Raw genomic sequence first — 23413 nt, 5'->3', positions numbered from 1 at the left:
ATATTTTTTATACAAATTTATGTAAGTCATTTATTTATACAGAATATTTACCAATTTTGTTTTTGTTTACACCAGTTGGTGTTGTAAGTGGAAACTATTAGATGGTGTGTTCAATTTTATAAATAACCGATTGCAATCGAATATTTCCAAGGTGTTCGACTTTATCATCTGTCCGGGTTTATCATCAGTACCAGTACCCATGTGATTTCATCTACAGTGAATGTTTTATGTTAATCAATTTGAAGAATGTATAGATTCTAAGTCCTTTACATTATTTCCTTTAAAATCAAATTCTTTAAACATGTAATTTTGTATAATTTGCGATTTATTTTACACGTATTGATATAAGTAGAATCTACATTTTGTAAGTGAAAAGGAGTTTTACATATCACGGTTAAAGTGGCACCAGTTTATTCCTTTGATATCAAAATTTACTTTTTTCACTTTAAGTATGTTATTTCCTCATAGTATTCATACTGTGTTGAAAAATGCAAATTATTCAGTAAAAAATATTCGAGAAAAAAAAAGAGAAAACTCCTTTCGCAAGTTAAAGTTCATTTCGCACTTTAGGCGTACCGAGCCGGGAACCAAACAAGTGGGAACCAAACCAGGAAGTTCATTTTGACAGACGAAATTTTTTCCACAAAATGGGTGAAAAAAGTTCAGTTTGCATAGTTGGTTCAGGAAATTGGTAAGACCAGAACTGACTTTTAAAGATATGTTGTTAACTAGCAGATTATCTTTAGTTAATCAGAAAACCTCTGACCTTCACCTTTGTCGCTCCCAAGGTTGGACCGAACATGCTGCATATAGCCGAATAGTTCCAAAATTTCTGGCAGAAATCGTGCCAATGAGCGTTATGTTTTATGTGATTTTTTGCAGGTCTGCCAGCGTTTTACACTGGTACCATGCAATATGTGTGTCAATAAAGTGCAAATTTAACATGCATCGCAGTGTACCAGGGCTGTCAACAGGTTAGCTAAACAATGCAGCTGCAGATATGTTACTGATCAGCTCATCATGACAACACTTCCGTAGCAACCAATAATGTGTTATATTGCAAAGGTGAAAGTAGAACCTAGCGACATGTAGCAATTAAAATAGTTGTATGGGTTGTTATGTTTTTGAACTTTTTCAAAAAAAACTTATTTTTTCTTTTTCTAGGTCAATTACCAACCACACTGGGCCAAGTCCCATAACTCTGGCATGTGCTTTGGCCAATGATGCCCCCTTTTGGACTTAGAAAATCCTGTTTAAAGTTTTGCATGCAAGTTACTGTCTCCAAAACTACCGTAATACAGATATTGAATTGAAACTTCACATTGTGTCTTTGGGATTTCAAAACTCTAGGTGATAGCATCAAGACCCATTACTGTGACATGCATAAATTTCAGTGTTCGAAATTCGCAGAAGTCTGATAGCCTGTGGCTACCGAATTTCAGCTCGGGCTACCACTTTTCCGCAGATACAAGCCTGGCCAGGCTACTGAATTTTCCAAATGTGATTAAAAAAAACTTGCTAATTAAATGAGTATAACATTGTGATTCCATAATATTATGATCTCCATTAATAAACGCTTATTGTTCAACAATGCATCACACATCGTCCATTCTGAGGAACGCTTACTGAATTATTTTTCTTTTTTTTGCGCTTGCACATGTTGACAATTAACGGTAAACGCAATCTGACTAAAGTACTTGATCTTCTAAACGAAGATCTGAGAACGACCCATTCACATTCGTCTTCTGTATATTTTGGATTTCCATTATTGCTATTTTTATGTTATCCAATCAGACGACTTGTTCGATTGTCAAAGGATAAGAAAAATATGCGGTTAATCCAGGACTCGAACCCGGGACCCCTCGCTTACAAAGCAAGTGGCCTACCCACTGAGCTAACCGGCTATCTGATACATTACGGCATAAGAATTGTAAATATCAAAAGTCAATGCTACATGTAGATTTGCAAGATGTTGTAAGCTAGGCTCTGATTGGCTAGCGAAAGAGCCGTCAGAACGAGGCAATGAATAGGTCGTTTTCAGATCCTATGCGTAGCGTAATATAGGAGATGTACTTTAGTCAGATTGCGGTAAACGCAAAGTGTGAAAGACGTAACCGCAGCACTAGTTGGCTGAATACAATCATCTCTAGTGTAACAGATAACTTGATTAGCTGTCACACCTCTGGCAAAAATCTCGCAAGTACCAGAGTAGGCGGAGCTTAAATTTATGCTATCAGCGTGTGTATGTGTGTGTGTATTCATCTTGCAAATTGTCAACAGTTCAAGAAGCAGTAATTAGCGAGTGGCGATCTAAAAATATCGGGCGTTAGAGGTTAGATTTCGTTTGGCAAGAAGTGTCATGTCCGATGATTTTGGACTCTAGCAATGCTGATCTGGACTGGAGTATTCAGAGTTAAAATTGTTCAAAGACATGGCAAACATATATGTCTTTTTTTATTCCTTCACACATGCATAGATGTCTGTAAAACAAAATGTTATATGGTGCAAAAATTAAGTATTTTATGGTGTTAAAGTTCGGGCTAGTGAAATTGGTGTCGGGCTTGGAAAATTTCCTATCTGTTAGCCTGAACGGGCAAGTGGATTCAAATCTGAATTTCGTACACTGGCATTTTGGCCAAATTATGCCCCCATTTGGACTCAGAAAATCCTGGTTGAAGTTTTACATGCAAGTTACTATCTCCAAAACTAATACGTGTATTGAATTGAAACTTCACTTGTGTCTTTGGGGTTATAAAACTAGGAGATAGCATCAAGTCCCATAACTCTGACATGCATTTTGGCCAAATTATGCCACCTTTTTGAACAAAGAAAATCTTGGTTAAAGTTTTGCTTGTGAGTTACTATCTCCAAAATTAATGCAGATACTGGATTGAATCTCTAGATATTTTAACATTTAGGGTAATATTCCTGCTTCTGGGACAACAATTTGAATAGTTGAGCATTGGCTGTCTTACAGACCACTCTTGTTTGTCAAATGCTCTTATATGTATATATTTGTATGTTGATATCAGTGTCAATGTTCATTTAGTATGAAAGTGACATTAATCCCTTTGTCATCTGACACGCAAATAACAGTATTAAATATGCATCCACCAGTCACACTTCCAAATATCATAACACCCTGGAGGCATACAGCAACACAGGCACCAGTATCGGACCTGGGACAAAAATATGTTTGTTTTCATCCTAAATGCGTTAAAAATGAAAAATATGTAGTGAAATATGAGCCCCCATCAAAATATACATATCACGGGTGGTAAACGCGCAATCCAATTCCCGCTGGGAATGCGCTTAAAATGGGTTGCGCAACTTCCGGTGCTGGTGTTGCGCGTATAAAAAGACGAAATTGAGGTATGTGAAGTTATGATTTTGCTTAGTATGAGACAAGAATGAATTTTCTCGGAAAAAGCAAAATGCTATTCGACACAAATATGATAATACATCATATGTGTAAAATATCTGGTTTGTAAGTTATGATTCGGCTCTATTATCACGAAAACTCAGGCGACAAGAATCGTGAAAAAAGTATGAAATCAACAAAAATGGACTTTTTTGACCTCATATGCCTAATCTGAGAACATTTGATGCTTTTTATGATAACTCAACTGTTATAAAGTAACGAATATCTAAATTATTTGCTTCAAATCCTGCTTACGGGGACATAATTGACAAAAAATTAATCGGGAATGGGGTTGCGCACCGGGAATGGAGTTGCTCGTATACATCATAATGTATATAATGTATACACGCAACTCCATTCCCGGGGCGCAACCCCATTCCCGATTATGTTTTTGCCAATCTTTACCCCAAAAGCAACATTTCATTCAGTGTATGTAATATTCATGACTGTTTTACACGTGTTTGATCATTAGAAGCGTCACATTTCCAGAAAGAAGGCACAAGAGTTAGAAAATTGGCATTTTTCATGATTTCATGCTTTTTTGACAGTTCGAGCCAGCAGAGTTTTCGTGATAAAAGAGCTGATTCTTAAATTTATAAGTTGGTATTTCACACATATGATCTTTATTCATTTTTGTGTCGAATAGCATTTTGCTTTTTTCGAAAACATTTGTAAATGTGTCATCATTTACAATAAACAAAAACCCACCTACCTGGATTTTGTACATATTGATGCGCAACACCGGCACCGGAAGCCGCGCAACCCATTTTTAGCGTATTCCCAGTGGGAATTGGATTGCGCGTTTACCACCCGTGCATATGTCTACTGAAGGCCAGAATCTCGAGAATCGAGCCTGCGAGCAATGGGTTCACTTCCCGGGCCGTTGTGAAATAAATTCTCTAGACAATTAAACAAACTACCTATCACCATTTCACGTGTACATTTAGCTACAAAATGAGACCGACCCCAAGTCTCTAGCCCTCCCCATTCATGAAATATCTATCAGAAAACGAGTGCCTTTCTGCTGAAAGTTCCAGGTATCAGAAAATGTGGCACAACGAAACGGTACGAAATCACGGACTAAAATATGTTTGTCAGCCTAGCAAGGTCAAATTCAATAAAAAATACTAAATAGTTATAAATAAATACATAAACTAGGACCACTCACAATCGTCATAGCATCTCAACACGCGATATGGCGTTTCAAATTTTTCCACGGTCTTTCAATTGAATGCTACGCCATTGAACAGAATTCGTAAGGTTTTTTTTAAACGCAATTTCTGATTGGCCAATAGCGACACACCTCCGACAGAACCGCATCGTTTCGCACAAAATTACTCTGATATTTTCGTATCGGTTTCAATGGCGGACAATACAATTGAAAGACCGACGGAAAAATAAAAAAGTAAATATCGCGTGTAGCAGATGATACTGACGGTGGTGAGTGGCCGTAATTTGCATATTTAGTAATACTTGTTATTAATGTCAAATGAATTTGACCCTTGCTAGGCTGACAAACATCTTTTAGTCCGTGATTTCGTACCGTTCCGTTGTGCCACATTTCTATCTACCTGGAACTTTCAACAGATAGGCACTCGTTTTCTGCTAGATATTTCATGAACGGGAAGGGCTAGAGACTTGGGGTCGGTCTCATTTTGTAGCTAAATGTACATGTGAAATATTGATAGGTAGTTTGTTTGATTGTCTAGAGAATTTATTTCACAACGGCCCGGGAAGTGAACCCATTGCTCGCAGGCTCGATTCTCGAGATTCTGGCCTTCAGTAGACATATGTATATTTTGATGGGGGCTCATATTTCACTACATATTTCACTACATATTTTTCATTTTTAACTCATTTAGGATGAAAACAAACATATTTTTGTCCCAGGTCCGATACTGGTGCCTGTGGTTTGACTTTCATCATTAAATTGTAACATGGAATCCCGAGAAATTGATGTCAAACTATATTTTAGTAAGCGCTTGTTTCATTGGTACTAAAAATAGAAACAGTGGAAACCCCTCACGACGTCACGACAATTCTAAGAACGCGCGTTATCATTGGATGCTTACTACTCGCGGATGGTACTCGATTTTTGTACGCGGGAACCAGACGGGAATTTCCAGAAATTCCGGGTCATCTTTCTCTTTATATGTCAACATCAACGTGACTCGGTGCAAACAATAGACTTGTGGGGGAAAAGACAGCGATGATATAGCAAATGAATATGAATAAAATCACAGGCACCAGTATCGGACCTGGGACAAAAATATGTTTGTTTTCATCCTAAATGCGTTAAAAATGAAAAATATGTAGTGAAATATGAGCCCCCATCAAAATATACATATGTCTACTGAAGGCCAGAATCTCGAGAATCGAGCCTGCGAGCAATGGGTTCACTTCCCGGGCCGTTGTGAAATAAATTCTCTAGACAATTAAACAAACTACCTACACCATTTCAGTGTACTTTAGCTACAAAATGAGACCGACCCCAAGTCTCTAGCCCTCCCCATTCATGAAATATCTATCAGAAAACGAGTGCCTTTCTGCTGAAAGTTCCAGGTAGACAGAAATGTGGCACAACGAAACGGTACGAAATCACGGACTAAAATATGTTTGTCAGCCTAGCGAAGGGTCAAATTCAATCAAAATACTAATAGTATAAATAAATACTAAACTAGGACCACTCACAATCGTCAGTAGCATCTCAAAACACGCGATATTGGCGTTTCAAATTTTTCCACGGTCTTTCAATTGAATGCTACGCCATTGAACAGAATTCGTAAGGTATTTTTAAACGCAATTTCTGATTGGCCAATAGCGACACACCTCCGACAGAACCGCATCGTTTCGCACAAAATTACTCTGATATTTTCGTATCGGTTTCAATGGCGGACAATACAATTGAAAGACCGACGGAAAAATAAAAAAGTAAATATCGCGTGTTTGCAGATGATACTGACGGTGGTGAGTGGCCGTAATTTGCATATTTAGTAATACTTGTTATTAATGTCAAATGAATTTGACCCTTGCTAGGCTTGACAAACATCTTTTAGTCCGTGATTTCGTTTCCGTTCCGTTGTGCACATTTCTATTACCTGGAACTTTCAACAGATAGGCACTCGTTTTCTGCTAGATTATTTCATGAACGGGAAGGGCTAGAGATTGGGGTCGGTCTCATTTTGTAGCTAAATGTACACGTGAAATATTGATAGGTAGTTTGTTTGATTGTCTAGAGAATTTATTTCACAACGGCCCGGGAAGTGAACCCATTGCTCGCAGGCTCGATTCTCGAGATTCTGGCCTTCAGTAGACATATGTATATTTTGATGGGGGCTCATATTTCACTACATATTTCACTACATATTTTTCATTTTTAACTCATTTAGGATGAAAACAAACATATTTTTGTCCCAGGTCCGATACTGGTGCCTGTGCCTTTCTGCTGAAAGTTCCAGGTAGACAGAAATGTGGCACAACGAAACGGTACGAAATCACGGACTAAAATATGTTTGTCAGCCAAGCAAGGGTCAAATTCAATAAAAAATACTAAATAGTATAAATAAATACATAAACTAGGACCACTCACAATCGTCAGTAGCATCTCAAACACGCGATATTGGCGTTTCAAATTTTTCCACGGTCTTTCAATTGAATGCTACGCCATTGAACAGAATTCGTAAGGTATTTTTAAACGCAATTTCTGATTGGCCAATAGCGACACACCTCCGACAGAACCGCATCGTTTCGCACAAAATTACTCTGATATTTTCGTATCGGTTTCAATGGCGGACAATACAATTGAAAGACCGACGGAAAAATAAAAAAGTAAATATCGCGTGTAGCAGATGATACTGACGGTGGTGAGTGGCCGTAATTTGCATATTTAGTAATACTTGTTATTAATGTCAAATGAATTTGACCCTTGCTAGGCTGACAAACATCTTTTAGTCCGTGATTTCGTACCGTTCCGTTGTGCCACATTTCTATCTACTTGGAACTTTCAACAGATAGGCACTCGTTTTCTGCTAGATATTTCATGAACGGGAAGGGCTAGAGACTTGGGGTCGGTCTCATTTTGTAGCTAAATGTACACGTGAAATATTGATAGGTAGTTTGTTTGATTGTCTAGAGAATTTATTTCACAACGGCCCGGGAAGTGAACCCATTGCTCGCAGGCTCGATTCTCGAGATTCTGGCCTTCAGTAGACATATGTATATTTTGATGGGGGCTCATATTTCACTACATATTTCACTACATATTTTTCATTTTTAACTCATTTAGGATGAAAACAAACATATTTTTGTCCCAGGTCCGATACTGGTGCCTGTGAATAAAATCTGTAAAAAGATCCTTTGGAAGCAAAGAATGCAACCAAGAAGAATAACAGCAGACTCGTTTTGACCGAGTCTGTTCGCGAGAGGACATCTCTCACGCCTCCCAAGCAACGGCTTAAGCGGGACTCTTAATCTATTACACAAATGTTGAATGGATTCCATGGTCCAAAAGGACCAGAAAATATAACAACACTGAATCCAAGTACAGGGAGACTTTTTACAGCCTGAAAACTTAATGTCTGAAATCTGTTTCAGTTAATATGTGGAAATAAACTAAAAGGATGTAGATTCGTGTAATGCTGTCTATATAGTTTAAGACTATGTATAAATACCAGTTTTAAAGATCAGATACCAAATTTATTAAAAAGAATTCGGTCTGGTAAAATATTATCCGGTCCTGTAAAAAAATCATGTTTACCAGACCGACTGTCCTGTGAATATTCAGGGTCTTTCGTGAACACTGGATTCAAGTGACTTGATTTAGGCAACTGGACTGTTCAAATGCATTTTGTGGTATGCAAAAGCAGTCTACTGTGAAAGCCTAACACTTTCATGGTAGTAATATTGAGAAATATAATGAAAATGACTTTAATGATTATAAATTGGGAACCTAAACATTTTTTTCCCCATTAAATTTTGAAATGTAAATAGGTCTAACGGTATATTGGAGGTCAGTAGGTCAAAAGGCAAGATCATAGTGATCTAAGGACTGAAGGTTAAAACAGGCCGTTATGGGGGTCATTAGTATTTTACAAAAACCTCATGTTCAGATAGTTGAGGTTTTGTATTCACCATTTATCTTATTTTGGTACACTTTAAAAGGATTGAAGTATGTTTGTAAATGATTGTACTTTAAATCCACTGTGCCCTTAATAAGGGTTTCACCAATTTTCAGGATTTACAATTTTGATATCTGTCTGCAGTTTGATTTAATCACCATGAATAGCATTATTTTTTTAGGGGATCTGCTATAGCAAAAATTGTTGGACAGAATGTGGTTGAGAAGTCAGACATGTTTGAAGAGAGGGTGAACATGTACATGTACGAAGAAAAGTTTGAGGGACAAAAATTGACAGAAGTTGTCAACCAAAGACATGAGAATGTGAAATATCTACCTGGTGTGAAATTACCAGAAAATGTGGTATGCTGAATTTATAGATTTTAGCTAGATTGAACTATATTGTTCTCACCCTTCAAAATTATTGTCCTTTTTAACATAGAAATTTTGGTGGTTTCATTTCTCTGCTATGTGTGCTAGGGCTGTCATCGATAGAAGTGATATCGATGCATCAACGATATTTTTTGGTCGATCGATTATCGATTCCCATTTAAAAAAATCGTATATTTAAATAAGAAAAACTAATCATAATGGAAACCACATCACCCTCTAAAACAATTTAATAGCCTACATAATGGGCTCATAGTAAACGTAAGTATTAAGTCTGAATAAAAGGCCATGTCTAATATTTACCTATGTCAGATCTTATTTGTTCACATTACTATTGGTACACTAGCATGAATATGGTGTAAAATACATAAATACAAAATTCAAAAAACATGAATGCCAGAACACCATGAATTAAACTCTATAAAAATTTTACATTGAACAAGACATGTTTGAAAGGGGCATGTACATGAACAAAAAGTTGTAGACTTAAGAAGTTAAAAATAATTGAATATCATGTATGTTCGAAATGTGTTCCTGATTATAGTATTAGCATAGAACAAGACCCCAATTCAACTGACAGGCCGCTAATGTGTGCTCAACTTTTTTATGGGGTGATGCAGAAAAAGTTTTATCACAGATGTGTTCAGATTTAATGTTACAAGGCATCAGTATTGGTAAAATATCTTGCTCTGAATATAAAAAAAAACAGTTGTAAACAATTGATTACAAAGATAAATCTAATATGGTTATTATAATAGTAGCTTGATCTGGGATGCTGGATTTTACCAGGTTGGATCAAACGAGGCACGCAAGTGCAGAGTCACACAGTGTGATCCATCCTGGCAGAATCCACCAGTGCCAAATACAAAATCCCAGATCTAGCTACTGTTGTAATGAACCTTTTTATACCTGATACCTCAACCTTTTGTTTGTTGTTTTGTTATCAAACAAAATCATCAGTGTTTATTGATTTAAAAATAGAACTGAATGTTCCTATAAATAGAGCTGTGTCAGGTCATGCTTATTAAATGAAAGGAGTCAGGCAACATACAGTACAAAAAGTACAATATGGAATTTTTTCTGCCTGTTTGCCATTCCTTCTGAAATGCAACCTGTATTTTTGAGAGAATTTGTATATGTATGTAGTAATATACAGTATTTTTGTTAGTACTCTGTGTATTTTATACAGGTAGCCATGCCAGACCTTATAGCCGCCAGTAAGAATGCAGATATTCTGATCTTTGTAATGCCGCATCAGTTTGTTAGAGGAACCTGTAAAGTCATGCAGGAACATATAAAAGACTCGGCCCTAGCCGTGTCATTAATTAAGGTATGTTGTACAATTTTTTTTTAAATGTTTTGACAGAACATTTTTAAGATCTATAGGTGAGTTTATCCAGTCAAACTGTAGGTGAGTCTATCCAGTAAGACTATTCGTGAGTCCTAAAATGCTTCCAGTATTATATACCCGGTAAGACTTGGCTTTCAGATTGTCCATTGTTCTGACAATTGAAAAAATGACCATGGACACTAGTTTGTTTGCTATTTGCTGGGACAGACGTATTATGGGATAGCATAAAGTGCCTGTCTATCTGTATGTACATTTATTACCAGTAGCAATTTTTTTTCACTCAGTAACATGAGAATGCTCAAATGGGTGGTCTCAAGCCTGATAGGCTTATTGCTTGAGGGGCATTTGGCTTTGCCCAGTTTTGCATTTATTGCTCATATGATCGTGTTGTCATGCATTGTTAAAAAACTATCTTATTAACCCAGGGTTAGAGAGCGTGGACGGCAGCATTCATTTCCACTATCGTCCATGAACAGGCTTAGTCAAACCGAGCCGGCAATGTTTTCATTTTTGTCGTGTGGAGCGACCTGCGGAGTTTCCACTTCTTCTGTTTTATTAGTAACTGCCACCTTCTGTTTTCAAAGGGAGACAACTCTTGTGCATTTCAGGGATTTGACAAGGCTCCTGAAGGTAAACCTGGTATTTCAATGATCTCCAGTATGATAGAAGATATACTCGGTATTGACTGTGCAGTGTTGATGGGAGCTAATCTTGCTCCGGAAGTTGCTGAAGAACAGTTCTGTGAAGCTACTATAGGTAAATTACATGTTTTATTACATTTTTCTCAGCGAATGATTGGAATATTAGAGAAATTTATCTGGTATTTTCACAGTGAAAAATATCAAAGTAAATATGTTCTTGCTGGAAGGAAAGGATAAAATAAGTAAAATTTAGTTAAAATTTGAAAGAAATAGAAATTTGATTGTTTCACAAGTAAGATCAAAATATCTTTCACTCATGAATGCCATATCTTAACCTTTCATTTTTGGCTGTGCCACCTGTGAAAATATTAACAGTTAATGATACTGTCCAAATTGAAACATGGACTTGTCCCATTTTAGAAATTTAGCAGGGTATGGGTTAAACATCAGTTTTGTTGCCATCTCCAGCTATTTTCACCAGACCAAATAAATGTATCTTTGGATTACCACATGAACATGTTTTCATTGCCATCAAAATACTGTAAAATCACTGGTAGTTATGAGGAACACATTTTCATGGATTTGGAGTTCAGTGCCAATCCAGGAAATTAAATCCTTACTACAAGTCAAGTAACTATTTTTAAGTCTCAGTTAAGTTTAAAATCCATGAATACATTTTGTATTAAGACCTGATGAAATAGATGTTCCAGCCTAAACCACAAAATTTAATTTCAGATGAAATAAAACAAATTCATAGTATTGAAGTTTCCATCTTTCTGTTGTCATAGTTGCTTTGGGAAACTATATTTAACGTATATGAAAAATCATCAAACATGTCGTAAGCCAGGCTTTTTTAAGTCTGTGTTTTTTGTTACAGGTTGTAAAAATTTAGCCGACGGTGAGCTACTGAAGAATTTATTTGAGAAACCGTACTTCAGGTGCTCTATATGTATGGATGTACAGACTATTGAAATGTGTGGTGCTTTAAAGGTAGAGTATATATCGTAGGGATTTTATTCATAATTGCTTTCAGTCTGTAAGACTTCTGGTCTCTTGCGATCATGGAGTGCATTCAACTTTAATATGATAGAATTCCACTTTAGCCAGTGCTAGAGGGCGTGAGAGATGTTGCACATGACATTACCTCTTATGAACAGACTTAATAGACTACAAACCAAGTCTGGTATTATTTTGCTTGATAGCCTTCTGTACTTCCAAAGGATCTTATAGATTTTATCATATTTTAGAAACTGTTCAATTTCCACTTTTATTATGCTAAAGCTGATTTTTCAACAAATATATTGACATTAATGGTATTATTTAAAGAAATTACTTGAATTTGAAAGAAATGTTTTCCATTGGTTACTCAAGAGAATTATTCAAGTAATTTTGAGCTTTGCAATTACTACAGCCGATTCCTTGGCATCAGCTTGCATTATTCATCAAGGCTAAAAAAAAAATTCCCCACCACAAAACTGAGAGAATGATGTATGTTCTATAACTCTTGCTTGTAGGAATGGTTATTAAGGCACATGGGCAAAATTATCAGACATTTTACTGGAAAATGATTATATCCTAAAGAAGAACAAATTTAATATGGTACAAATTTCTTCTTTCAGAATGTGGTGGGTATAGGAGCTGGTATTGTAGACGGTATGGGACTGGGACATAATACTAAAGCTGCAGTGTTAAGGCTTGGTCTCATGGAAATGGTCAAATTTGGAGAAATGTTTATAGACGGTAAGATACCAACTTCATTCATAATTATACCCGGTAACACAAAATAAAAGGGGGCTATACTGGAGTCACGCATGTTTGTCAGTCCATCCATGTTGCCTGCTCCATATCTTCATGTTTGAAGGCCAGTGGTCAAAGAGTTTACCTTTATGTCCATTGTATAACATCTAAACTCCTGGAAAGATTTTCATAAAACTAGCATCAATTGTTAATCTCATCCAGTCCACATGCAGAGCTTACTATCCATGTCATGAAGTCCAAGGTCAATGTCATTTTAGAGATCAGAGGTCAGATGGCTTAAATTTATGTCCGCTCCATGTCTTTCAACCACAGTAAGGATTTTCATAAATTAGCATCAGTCATTAACTTTGTCAAATCATCTTGCAGTTGACAACCCAGGTAACTAGGTCTAATGTCAAGGTCACACTTGAAGGTCATAGGCCATGATCACAACTTTGTACTTTCCCTGTATGAAAATGACACCTGGGGTATTAGGGAATTAATCAGCTCTAGTTTTACATAGGGCTGTCATCGATAGAAACGATATCGATGTATCAACGATATATTTTTGTCGATCGATTATCGATTCCCATTTTCAAAAATCAATATTTTATTGAGAGAAAAAACTATCCAGATAAACACCCAGACCCTCAAAAACAATTAAGTTCACAAAATTGTACATTTAGATAAATGTAAAAGAGAAGTGAAGGCAAAATGAAAATGAAAGATTTTATTAATTTTTATTTCTTTTATTTCATAAATACAAATACAACACAATCAAACAGTAATATGATAAGTATGCAATAAAACTAAAAATAGCATTTACAGGACGGTATATAGTATGCATATGAACTAAAAGGTTGTTAATCTAACTTAATAATCGATGTATCGTCGATATTTGTCTTCTGATATATTGGTATTGTCGATATGCCTAAGACCCAATCAATGACAGCCCTAGTTTTACATGTTGAAACATTGGTATGATAAAAATAGAAGCAAGTTTTATGTAAAATTAAAAAATGAGTAAGTCTTTCTAGATTTTATGCATTTTAATGTATTTGTATCAAAACTAGTCAGTCTTCTGGTTTTTAATGTACAGTCTGTTTGCCATACAAATTAGGTTGTCCAATTCTCGTTGATTGAATGCAACTTCATGCTTGTCAGTGTCTGACACACTTGTATATATTTAGGAAGCCAAGAGGTGACATTTTTCGAGAGTTGTGGAGTGGCAGATCTTGTTGCTACATGTCATGGTGGACGTAACAGAATGTTAGGTGAAGCCGTAGTTAAATCTACAAAGGTAAATTAACTTAATGGATAATTTAAAGTAATACTGCTTTAACATGGTTGCTTTCTGGAGAATTGTATCTCTCCAAATGGTAAATACATTTTAATTTTAGATCTGTCTGTCTAAACTTGAATTTAAGTTAAAAATAATGCTGTAGTTAACTTTGTATCCAAATAAGCGGAATATTCCAATAACCAGTATTCACATAAGTGGAATATTCCAATAACCAGTATTCAAATAAGTGGAATATTCCAATAACCAGTATTCAAATAAGTAGAACGGACTGGATCAACTTTTACTTTAGAAGATGGTATATAACTTGGCATAATTTACCTATTCTGTGAACAGTACGACTGTCTTAATTACAAAGAGTATAATTGTAAATCTGAAAATATAGGTATCATAGATATATATCGGTTTAGATTAGTTTAATAATATGGCATCACTTCAAATTATTTTGCATATACTAGTTGAAAACTGTGTACACAGTACTACACTAATTTATTTCAGGTTAATGTTGAATAAGGCTTAATTGCATTTTATTATTTCTTGAGTTTGCTTCATTGTAAAGTCATTATTGATGTTTTCTGAGGAGGTATAATCTGGACTGCAGTACTGCCTACTTGGATTGCCTGACCATAAGCTGTTGTTGATTTTGTAAGTTTTGCAGTCCTCCTATGTTACAAGGCAACCAAAGAAATTTATCAGCAAAATTTACTGGATCCTAGACTGCTTTTTGCACACAATAAGGTCGAGAATAAGTAAACTCTAGTTTTTCTGCCCTGTGCGGTAGTGTTGAACATAGTGTAGTGTTAGCACCATGTCCACAAAACAATTTCAGTCTCAGCTGAGTTTGATTATGAAACTTCATTTGTCATTTACATCAAAATAGCATGCACAAAATGAAATGTTCATTTACCAACTATTTTTAAGTGACAATTTGATACTGATTGTCAGTCTCAATTGGAATTTAATCTTGATGTTCTAGTAAAATTTGCAATTACAATTTCAATTTCAAACTCAGTTGGGACCGAAAAATGTTCTGTGAACATGAAGCCAGAACATGAATTAATCAACAAGTCAACACATGTATTTCCATCGCTAAAATTTGTGTCAATCCAAGTAGGCACATTGGGGTTTGAACCTCCAATTCTAGGACTTAGCACAGACAGTTGGGGTGTGGAACACATGTCCCCCCAACCCCACTACTACGCACCTGTGTAACATTTTTTCATCATCAATGTAAATTCAGGCACAGACATTTATCATTCAACAGAGAAGTAAAAAAAAATCAAAGCTAGTTTTAAAGTAAGTCATCTCTCAATGGCTTAAATATACGCGAGTTTTTATGCTAGTGAGAGATTCTATATTTTTTAAAAGTAGTTTAAATAAGTTTAATATTGTTTGTGTGATTAGTGTTGGGATCTGGATATACAATAATGATGATGGAAATATATACAAGTGTGTAGTAGATGGGGCTGGAGGGGGTAGGGCAAGTGTTCCAGACCCCAAGTGTCTTTGGGACTTAGTGGCAGACACGTTATTCGCTACAGCATCACTCTGTTTTTTGTTGTATTAGAATCCCTGTCTTTATGCAGCTTGAACTGTATGGCTTCATTAAGTATCCAGTGTTTTCATTCTTAGAAGTTGTTTAACCTTACTTTCCTAATATACATAATTATGAGAACTTACCCATGATTGGCTAAGATACCAGTGAGAACTTATCAATGATTGGCTGACATACCAATTATGAGAACTTTTCAATGATTGGCTGATATACCGGTGAGAACTTACCATTGATTTGCAGATATACCAATGAAAACATTGATCAATGTTTGGCTGATATACCAATGACAACTTATCAATATTTGGATGATATATCAGTGAGAACTTAGCAATGATTTAAAGAAAAATCCTCACATTTCATGTAGCTTGCTTGTTCTGAGACTTACGAGCAGTAACATATAGTATCCAGCAGGGCTTCTGTAATTCTGATACATGCTTATATGTAAATGTTTTAAATTCTTACCAGGATACTTGCAGAAAGTATTATTAAGTGTTAAATCATAAAGTGTAAGTTAAATTACTTGGAGTAGAATATAGTTTTCATTGATTTACTTTACTCAGTGTTAAAAGGGAACAGATTGCAGTGTTCAATTTCATAACCCATTAGCTTAACCATTTCAGAAGCAAGCAAATTCTTTTGAATATCATCAACACTGAAATGGCTCCCTAAGAACTTAATACAGTACTTACTTGAAATTAAAGAACTGAAGTTTCTGTTGTAATTTTTAAAGGAGAATCCAAATTGGGTAAAGTAAATATTATTGCAATACTCTTGTTTTGAAGTTTGATTAATTTTCTCTTGATTAATATCAAGGAGTGGCCATTTTATTTGCAAATTTTTCATTTTTAGCTCACATGTCACAAAGTGACAATGTGAGCTTTTGTGATCACGCAGCGTCCGTCGTCCATGCGTGCGTGAACTTTTGCTTGTGACCACTCTAGAGGTCACATTTTTTATGGGATCTTTATGAAATTTGGTCAGAATGTTTATCTTGATGATATCTAGGTCAAGTTAGAAACTGGGTCAACTGCGATCAAAAACTAGGTCAGTTGGTCTAAAAATAGAAAAACCTTGTGACCTCTCTAGAGGCCATACTTTTCAGTGGATCTTCATGAAAGTTATTCAGAATGTTCATCTTGATGATATCTAGGTCAAATTCGAAACTGGGTTACGTGCCATCAAAAACTAGGTCAGTAGGTCAAATAATAAAAAAACCTTGTGACCTCTCTAGAGGCCATATTTTTCATGGGATCTGTATGAAAGTTGGTCAGAATGTTCATCTTGATGATATCTAGGTCAAGTTCAAAACTGGGTCAACTGTGTTCAAAAACTAGGTCAGTAGGTCTAAAAATAGAAAAACCTTGTGACCTCTCTAGAGGCCATACTTGTGAATGGATCTTCATGAAAATTGGTCAGAATGTTCACCTTGATGATATCTATGTCAAGTTCGAAACTGGGTCACATGCCATCAATAACTAGGTCAGTAGGTCAAATAACAAAAAAACCTTGTGACCTCTCTAGAGGCCATATTTTTCATGGGATCTGTATGAAAATTGGTCAGAATTTTTATCTTGATGATATCTAGGTCAAGTTCGAAACTGGTTCAACTGCGGTCAAAAACTAGGTCAGTAGGTCTTAAAATAGAAAAACCTTGTGACCTTTCTAGAGGCCATACATTACACAAGATCTTCATGAAAATTGGTCAGAACGTTCACCTTGATGATATCTAGGTCAAGTTCGAAAACTGGGTCACGTGCCATCAAAAACTGGGTCAGTAGGTCTAAAAATAGAAAAACCTTGTGACCTCTCTGGAGGCCATATATTTCATGAAATCTTCATGAAAATCGGTCAGAATGTTCACCTTGATGATATCTAAGTCAAGTTCGAAAGAGGGTCACATGCCTTCAAAAACAAGGTCAGTAGGTCAAATAATAGAAAAGCCTTGTTACCTCTCTAGAGGCCATATTTTCCATGGGATCTATATGAAATTTGGTCTGAATGCTCATCTTGATGATATCTAGGTCAGGTTCGAAACAGGGTCATGTGCGGTCAAAAACTAGGTCAGAAGGTCTAAAAATAGAAAAACCTTCTGACCTCTCTAGAGGCCATACTTGTGAATGGATCTCCATAAAAATTGGTTAGAATTTTATCTTGATGATATCTAAGTCAGTTTCAACACTGCGTCACATGAGCTCAAAAACTAGGTCACAATGTCAAATAATAGAAAAAATCATACTCGGTTTAAAACTGGGTCATGTGGGGACAGGTGAGCGATTCAGGACCATCATGGTCCTCTTGTTGTTTTTGTTTTTGAAGAACATCAAAAGTTTACTGTTTATGTGATGAGATGCATATTGTTAGAAATACAAATCATTGAAACAAATGCTTCATTGTGTCGGATAATTAACTTTTCTGTTGTAAAAAATAAAGTGAGCTTCTTGAAAGATTTGCCACATTCCCATTGAATGTAAAAATGGTCACTCTCTGAAGTGTGTCAGTTTCATTCATTTGATCTTTATTCCTGAACTCTTAGCCTGCTGATTTCTGAAATGGACTGGTCCATCATTCAATTTGGGCAATACCAGTAGTTATTCCAAGGGGTGTTCACTGAAAATTACATACTGAATAGCGAACAGTGCAGACCATGATCAGACTGCAGGCTGATCTTGGTCTGCACTGGTCGCAAAGGCAGAGTCACTTGCCGCCAGCAGGCTAAACGTTAAAACTCACGTACTTTGAAAATAAGTAAAGCAATTAGCCTTTTGCTAGCATACACAGTAGTGTACTTTTAAGCAATCCCTAGGCAGATTTATATGAAACTCCGTATTATGTGAAAGCTTTCAGTTTTTGTTGGCATACAATTTCATAGTATTTGGTCAAAAATGGCTACTTAAAGGGGACACAAATTCATAGATTTTAAGTTTTAAAGATAAATATTAAATATATTTGTTTTAAATTCTTTGATTGGCACAATATGAAACTTCATAAGATTAGTCCCCAATGACTTTTAATAGATTTCAATTTCTAGTATCATATGCAAGGTCAATTGAAAATTTCATAACTCTTACATTTTAGCAAAATTATAACTGTTTTTATATGTAGAAAATTTGTACATAATTTGAAAATACTGCTCAACCTTTACACAAATCAATATCCTCCACCAAGACTAACAGACTGGTCCCATTTACTGTCATATAAAATATTGTCAGCCAAGACTAATAAAAAGAAAGTCCCATGTATTGGTCTATTCATTATTTCCAACCAAAACTAACTTAGCAGGTCCCATGTATTGTCATATACAATATTTGTCAACCAATACTAACAAAATGGTCCCGTCTGTTGTTGTATACAGTATTGCCAACCAAGATTAATATAACAGGTTCGACAAAAGTATCCAAAGGAATATCAACATTTTTAAGTTTCTGTATATATTTTAAAGATGGAATTTGATCCATCTTGTACCCAGTTTTTACTGAAAATTTCACAGAAAATAATCAATGAATATTATTTAACGTTGTCTTGTATGTATCAGAAAAACTTATTGGAAATGCCTACCTGCTTGTCAAGTGTATTACTCAAATGGATACTAGTCCAAATATTTTGTTGTATTGTACAGAATATGTATATAACCTAATGATACACAGTTGCATCAGCCAAGGCTAACTAAGTATGTCCCATATATTGTCATATTGTATACAAATTAGTCAACCAAGGCCATCAAAAAAGTCAGTTATGGTGTATTGTTATAAACAGTATATCCGCCAAGGCCAACAAAGCAGGTTCCATGCATTGTCATATATATGGTATTGTCAGCTTAGGCCAAAAAAGTAGGTCCCGTGTATTAATCATATACAGTTGTTATACAACACGAACAAATTAGGTCCCATATAATGTCGTATTATAAAGGCCAACAGAACAGGTTCCATATATTGTCATATACAGTATTATCGGCAAGGCTAACAAATTAGGTACCATATATTGTCAGATACAGTATTGTCAACCAAGGCCAATAAAGTAGGTCCCGTGTATTAATACAATATTGTCAATTAAAAGTCAACAAAGCAGGGCAAGTCCTTTGTACATGTGTATTGTCATATGAAGTGTTAATAACCCGAGGCCAACAAGGCATTTCCCATATATTGTCTTATGTAAAGTATGCAGTATTGCTGATTTAATGATGTATGTTTTAGGAGATTTTGCTGTCAGTTTTGGTGTGTTTGATGGGTGTAGGCCAGGACTCCGGCTGTTCAACATTTTGAGAATCAGTTAATATACAGTTGAACATTGTTTGCTCAAACTTTGATAATTCCAACACCACCCCTGATGGTGAACTCATCGTCAGGTCTCAACCAAACCCCTATATTATCTATAATGTTTGATAGCTCGAACTCCCGATCACTTGAACAAATTTGGCCCTTCTCATCGAGTTTGAGATAAACAAGTTTGACTGTATGTTAATATTTAGTTTTGATGGGTGTTACACATACATGAACATCGATATTAAAATTAGACTTTACTGATTCATCCGATTTAACATTTTATAAAGGTAATTTTCAATAAGTCAGAGTTTGATCAATGAAATAAGATGTTATATGATTTGTTGAAATTCAAATATATTATAAAAACACGCAAGTAAGAAACTTCCTATCATTTTCAACATCTATACTAACATCGACTTGGTGTTCACTTTTACACTTACTTTTCTTCACATCAGCAGTAGTAGACACTTCAAGAACTAAACAAAAACTACCCCTACAGTTAATAACTTCTTATTGCCACATTGTTTCATATGAAGAATTCATTTGTGATTTGAAAAGAGTTTATGCAGTGGACATCAATATTTTGTGTTTAAGGTAACAGTTGTTCCTGATTACTGTTGGTGAAGTAATTTTAACAAGATCCTGTTTGAAACTGTCATATTTTCAACTTAAAATGTTTAGAATTTTGACTTTATTTATTTTACGACAGAGTTGGCCGTATAGTTCTAGAACTTAATTGTTATAATTAGGTATGACAAGTTTACTGAATGTTTATTATTCATGTGAAAGGAAATAGCAAAAGACTAATATTTCAACATATAAAACTTACAGGACAGATTAATAAAGAGTTATCTTACAAAGTCAAAATGATTAATTTTAGTTTTAAACTTTAGATCTAGGTTTTCAAGTGATTTTCTATTTCACTCTAATAAATATCCTTGAAATAGCAAGGTTATGAACTTTTTCATGCCAGATTCTTACGGTTTAACCCTTAGCCTGCTAAATTTCTAAAATGGACTGGTCCGTCATTCAATTTGGGCAGTACCATTTATTATTCAAAGAGGTGTTCACTGAAAATTTACTGACTGAATAGCGAACAGTGCAGACCATGATCAGACTGCACGGATGTGCAGGCTGATCTTGGTCTGCACTGTTCGCAAAGGCAGCATCACATGCTGCCAGCAGGCTAAAGGTTAAACAATATTTTTTTCCAAATATGCACTACATATTGTTATAGCTTTGAGAAGTAAGCTATAAGCTTATATAAAAACCTCTTTTCTTTGCCAGATTCTTGTAATGAATTCCTACATATACCATTACACGTACAAGTAGGAAACAGCTTTACCTGGCTCTTACTGACTTGCAGATGTGTGTCAGATAACTTTTCTTGATTGAGTTTGTCTAGAAAATGCTTGAATAGATTTTGTGTATGATTTCAGACAATTAGAGAGTTAGAGAAAGAGATCCTGAGAGGTCAGAGCTTCCAAGGGCCTTTAGTTGCTAAAGAGATTCATGAAGTTCTTCAGGAGAGGGGTAAAGTTGACGAGTAAGTATGGGGTGCCATTTTACTATGTGTTCCCTATCTTGTGATACAAATGGTTCATTTGCATGAAGAAAAGGGCAAGCATTAGCATTTTCATTTGCTGCAAGGGGAAATTAAAGAATTGAGGTGTAAATATTTTAGGGAATTCAACTGTATTTTTCTTTTTCTGTAGAAAATTTCTATTCAGTTAAAAATTATATAAATTTACTTTTTAACTAGATGCTCACGGGCAACATGTCCAGCCAGCCAGCTGTCAAAAGAACTAATTTAAAAGAACTGATTGCGGCAAACATTTCTGCCCAAATTTGCAGAAATCTCATCCATGGCTAGTTACAGCCGCAAGAGGACGCATCAGTTTTGACCTTGCCTAAGTGTGACTTGACTTTCAGTACTTAGGTCAGTTCATTGAGGCAACTTGTCCAGTTGTTAAAACCTAATCTGGCTGAGTTACAGCCTGGACAAGGAAAACTGCACCAAGTTTTGACCTTTGACCTCTAAGTAAGACCTTGACCTTTGAGGTAGGGGTCTGCGAGTTGACGCGACACTCTGTCTCCTTGAGGCAAACATTTAGCCAAATAAAAAAAAAGATTGCTTTATGCATGGCAAAGTTACAGCCTGGACAAGCGCTAAAATGACCTTTGACCCCCAAATGTGACCTTGGTCTTTAAGATAGGGACCAAAGGTTAGCGCACAATACTCCCTGTCATAGAGGTGAACATTTACGCCAAAGAAAAAAAGATTGCTCCATACTTATCGAAGTTATGGTCTGGACAAGCTCTAAAATGACCTGACACTGACCTTGACCTTTGAGATAAGAACCTGGGGTTTGTGCATGACACTCTGTCTCGCTGAAGTTAACATTCCTGCCAAATATAAACAGGATTGCTCCATGCATGTCAAAGTTATGGTCCAGACAAAGAAATCCTGATGGATGGACGCACACACATACACCGAAAAGCCGTTTGGACGACTATGTCTTTGCTTCAACAAGCATGCTCAACAAAAATGAAGATATGAACTGAGGTGTGAGCTGTATGATTTTACTAACTTGATAAACTTGAACTTAAGTGGGGAGTAAGATGCATTTTAACAATTAAAAATGCCCTCTACTTTGTGAATATAATCATGTCTTTTTTACTTGTTAACTCTTGTCAATGTATGTTTTCAGTTTTCCATTGTTCAAAGCCATTTACAAGATCTGTCAGCGTGAAATGCCGCCACAAGAATTTATTGACTGTCTACGATGTCATCCAGAACATATGGATTGATTAGAATGGAATAGAACAGAACAAACCCTGCAGAGATTAATGTACTTAGAGCTTATAGGGTCAGACAGACTTTAAGACTGGCTATTCTGAGTGCTTATACCGATACAGAAATCTCACACTGAAAAATAGTTGAATATTTTTAATACAGTAAATTTTAATGCATATACTTTGGTTAATTTCAGTATTTGTATTTATATAAGAAAAATATCAGTATACACTTATTAACTGGCTAAATGGTGAGCCTGCAGTGGTTATAACCACGACTTAACCTGTATTTGCAGGGGGGTATAACCCAAGTGCCAATATAGGTTTTGGGATGCTAACATCCATGTAAGGGACATCATTTGCCTTCCAACCAGTTGTTTATTATATATACCTTAGTAACCTATGGTAAGCACAAATATAATTGTTTGAATCATTTAATCATATAAAATATCAACGTTGAAGAATTTTTTATCTCAGCTACTCGGTAAAATGACATCAGTTATCCTTGGCGGTCTAGTTACAAATTTTTTGTGCCAGCTTTTGGTTATAATGCCTGCTTCCTGTCATTTGGCCCGAGTTACAGGATTCTGTTGTATGCAGTTTTGTTACTATTTATAGTAAGGTATATGATAACAAATTCTTTTTTTTTTAGTGATTTATTTCAAAAAATAGTAAGCCTATGACTGCCATGGTCGGAGTCCGCTCCCCCGATTTCCGATTTTTAAGTTTTTTTGTACTGTATTCAAAAACATTGTGAATATTGACACTTCCACATCATCACTGTGTATCTGATATTGGCAGGTTCCATTTACTCGTGTTTGTTCCATTTCAATGGAATTAACCCTGA

General features: G+C 35.7%; 1 protein-coding gene across 3 annotated transcripts; it reads left to right on the top strand.

Moving 5' to 3' along the window:
- Positions 1-571: 571 nt before the first annotated feature.
- Positions 572-23209, top strand: LOC123559978 (glycerol-3-phosphate dehydrogenase [NAD(+)], cytoplasmic-like). Of its 3 annotated transcripts, none has more exons than XM_045352161.2 (10): positions 572-691; positions 8720-8900; positions 10117-10257; positions 10887-11034; positions 11797-11909; positions 12539-12659; positions 13847-13956; positions 16242-16256; positions 21210-21316; positions 22482-23209. In XM_045352161.2, exons 1-10 carry the CDS (start codon positions 648-650, stop codon positions 22579-22581), a joined length of 1080 nt encoding a protein of 359 aa, XP_045208096.2. In that variant the 5' UTR covers positions 572-647; the 3' UTR covers positions 22582-23209. The 3 variants fall into 3 exon arrangements, with proteins under 3 accessions (XP_045208096.2, XP_045208098.2, XP_045208099.2); XM_045352164.2 differs by lacking the exon at positions 572-691 and adding an exon at positions 834-974; XM_045352163.2 differs by lacking the exon at positions 16242-16256.
- The last annotated feature ends 204 nt before the right edge of the window (positions 23210-23413 follow it).

Source organism: Mercenaria mercenaria, chromosome 10 (genome assembly GCF_021730395.1).
Source record: "Mercenaria mercenaria strain notata chromosome 10, MADL_Memer_1, whole genome shotgun sequence".
In the NCBI taxonomy this organism is placed as follows: Eukaryota; Metazoa; Mollusca; class Bivalvia; order Venerida; family Veneridae; genus Mercenaria; species Mercenaria mercenaria.
The sequence above is the reverse complement of the archived record's forward strand: the minus strand, read 5'-3'. Positions and strand labels throughout refer to the sequence as shown.

Coding starts and splice junctions, on each gene's coding strand:
- LOC123559978 (XM_045352161.2), top strand. CDS start 648: ATGGGTGAAAAAAGTTCAGTTTGCATAGTTGGTTCAGGAAATTG. Junction 8,901..10,116: donor TGAAATTACCAGAAAATGTG/GTATGCTGAATT, acceptor TATTTTATACAG/GTAGCCATGCCAGACCTTAT. Junction 11,910..12,538: donor AAATGTGTGGTGCTTTAAAG/GTAGAGTATATA, acceptor TTCTTCTTTCAG/AATGTGGTGGGTATAGGAGC.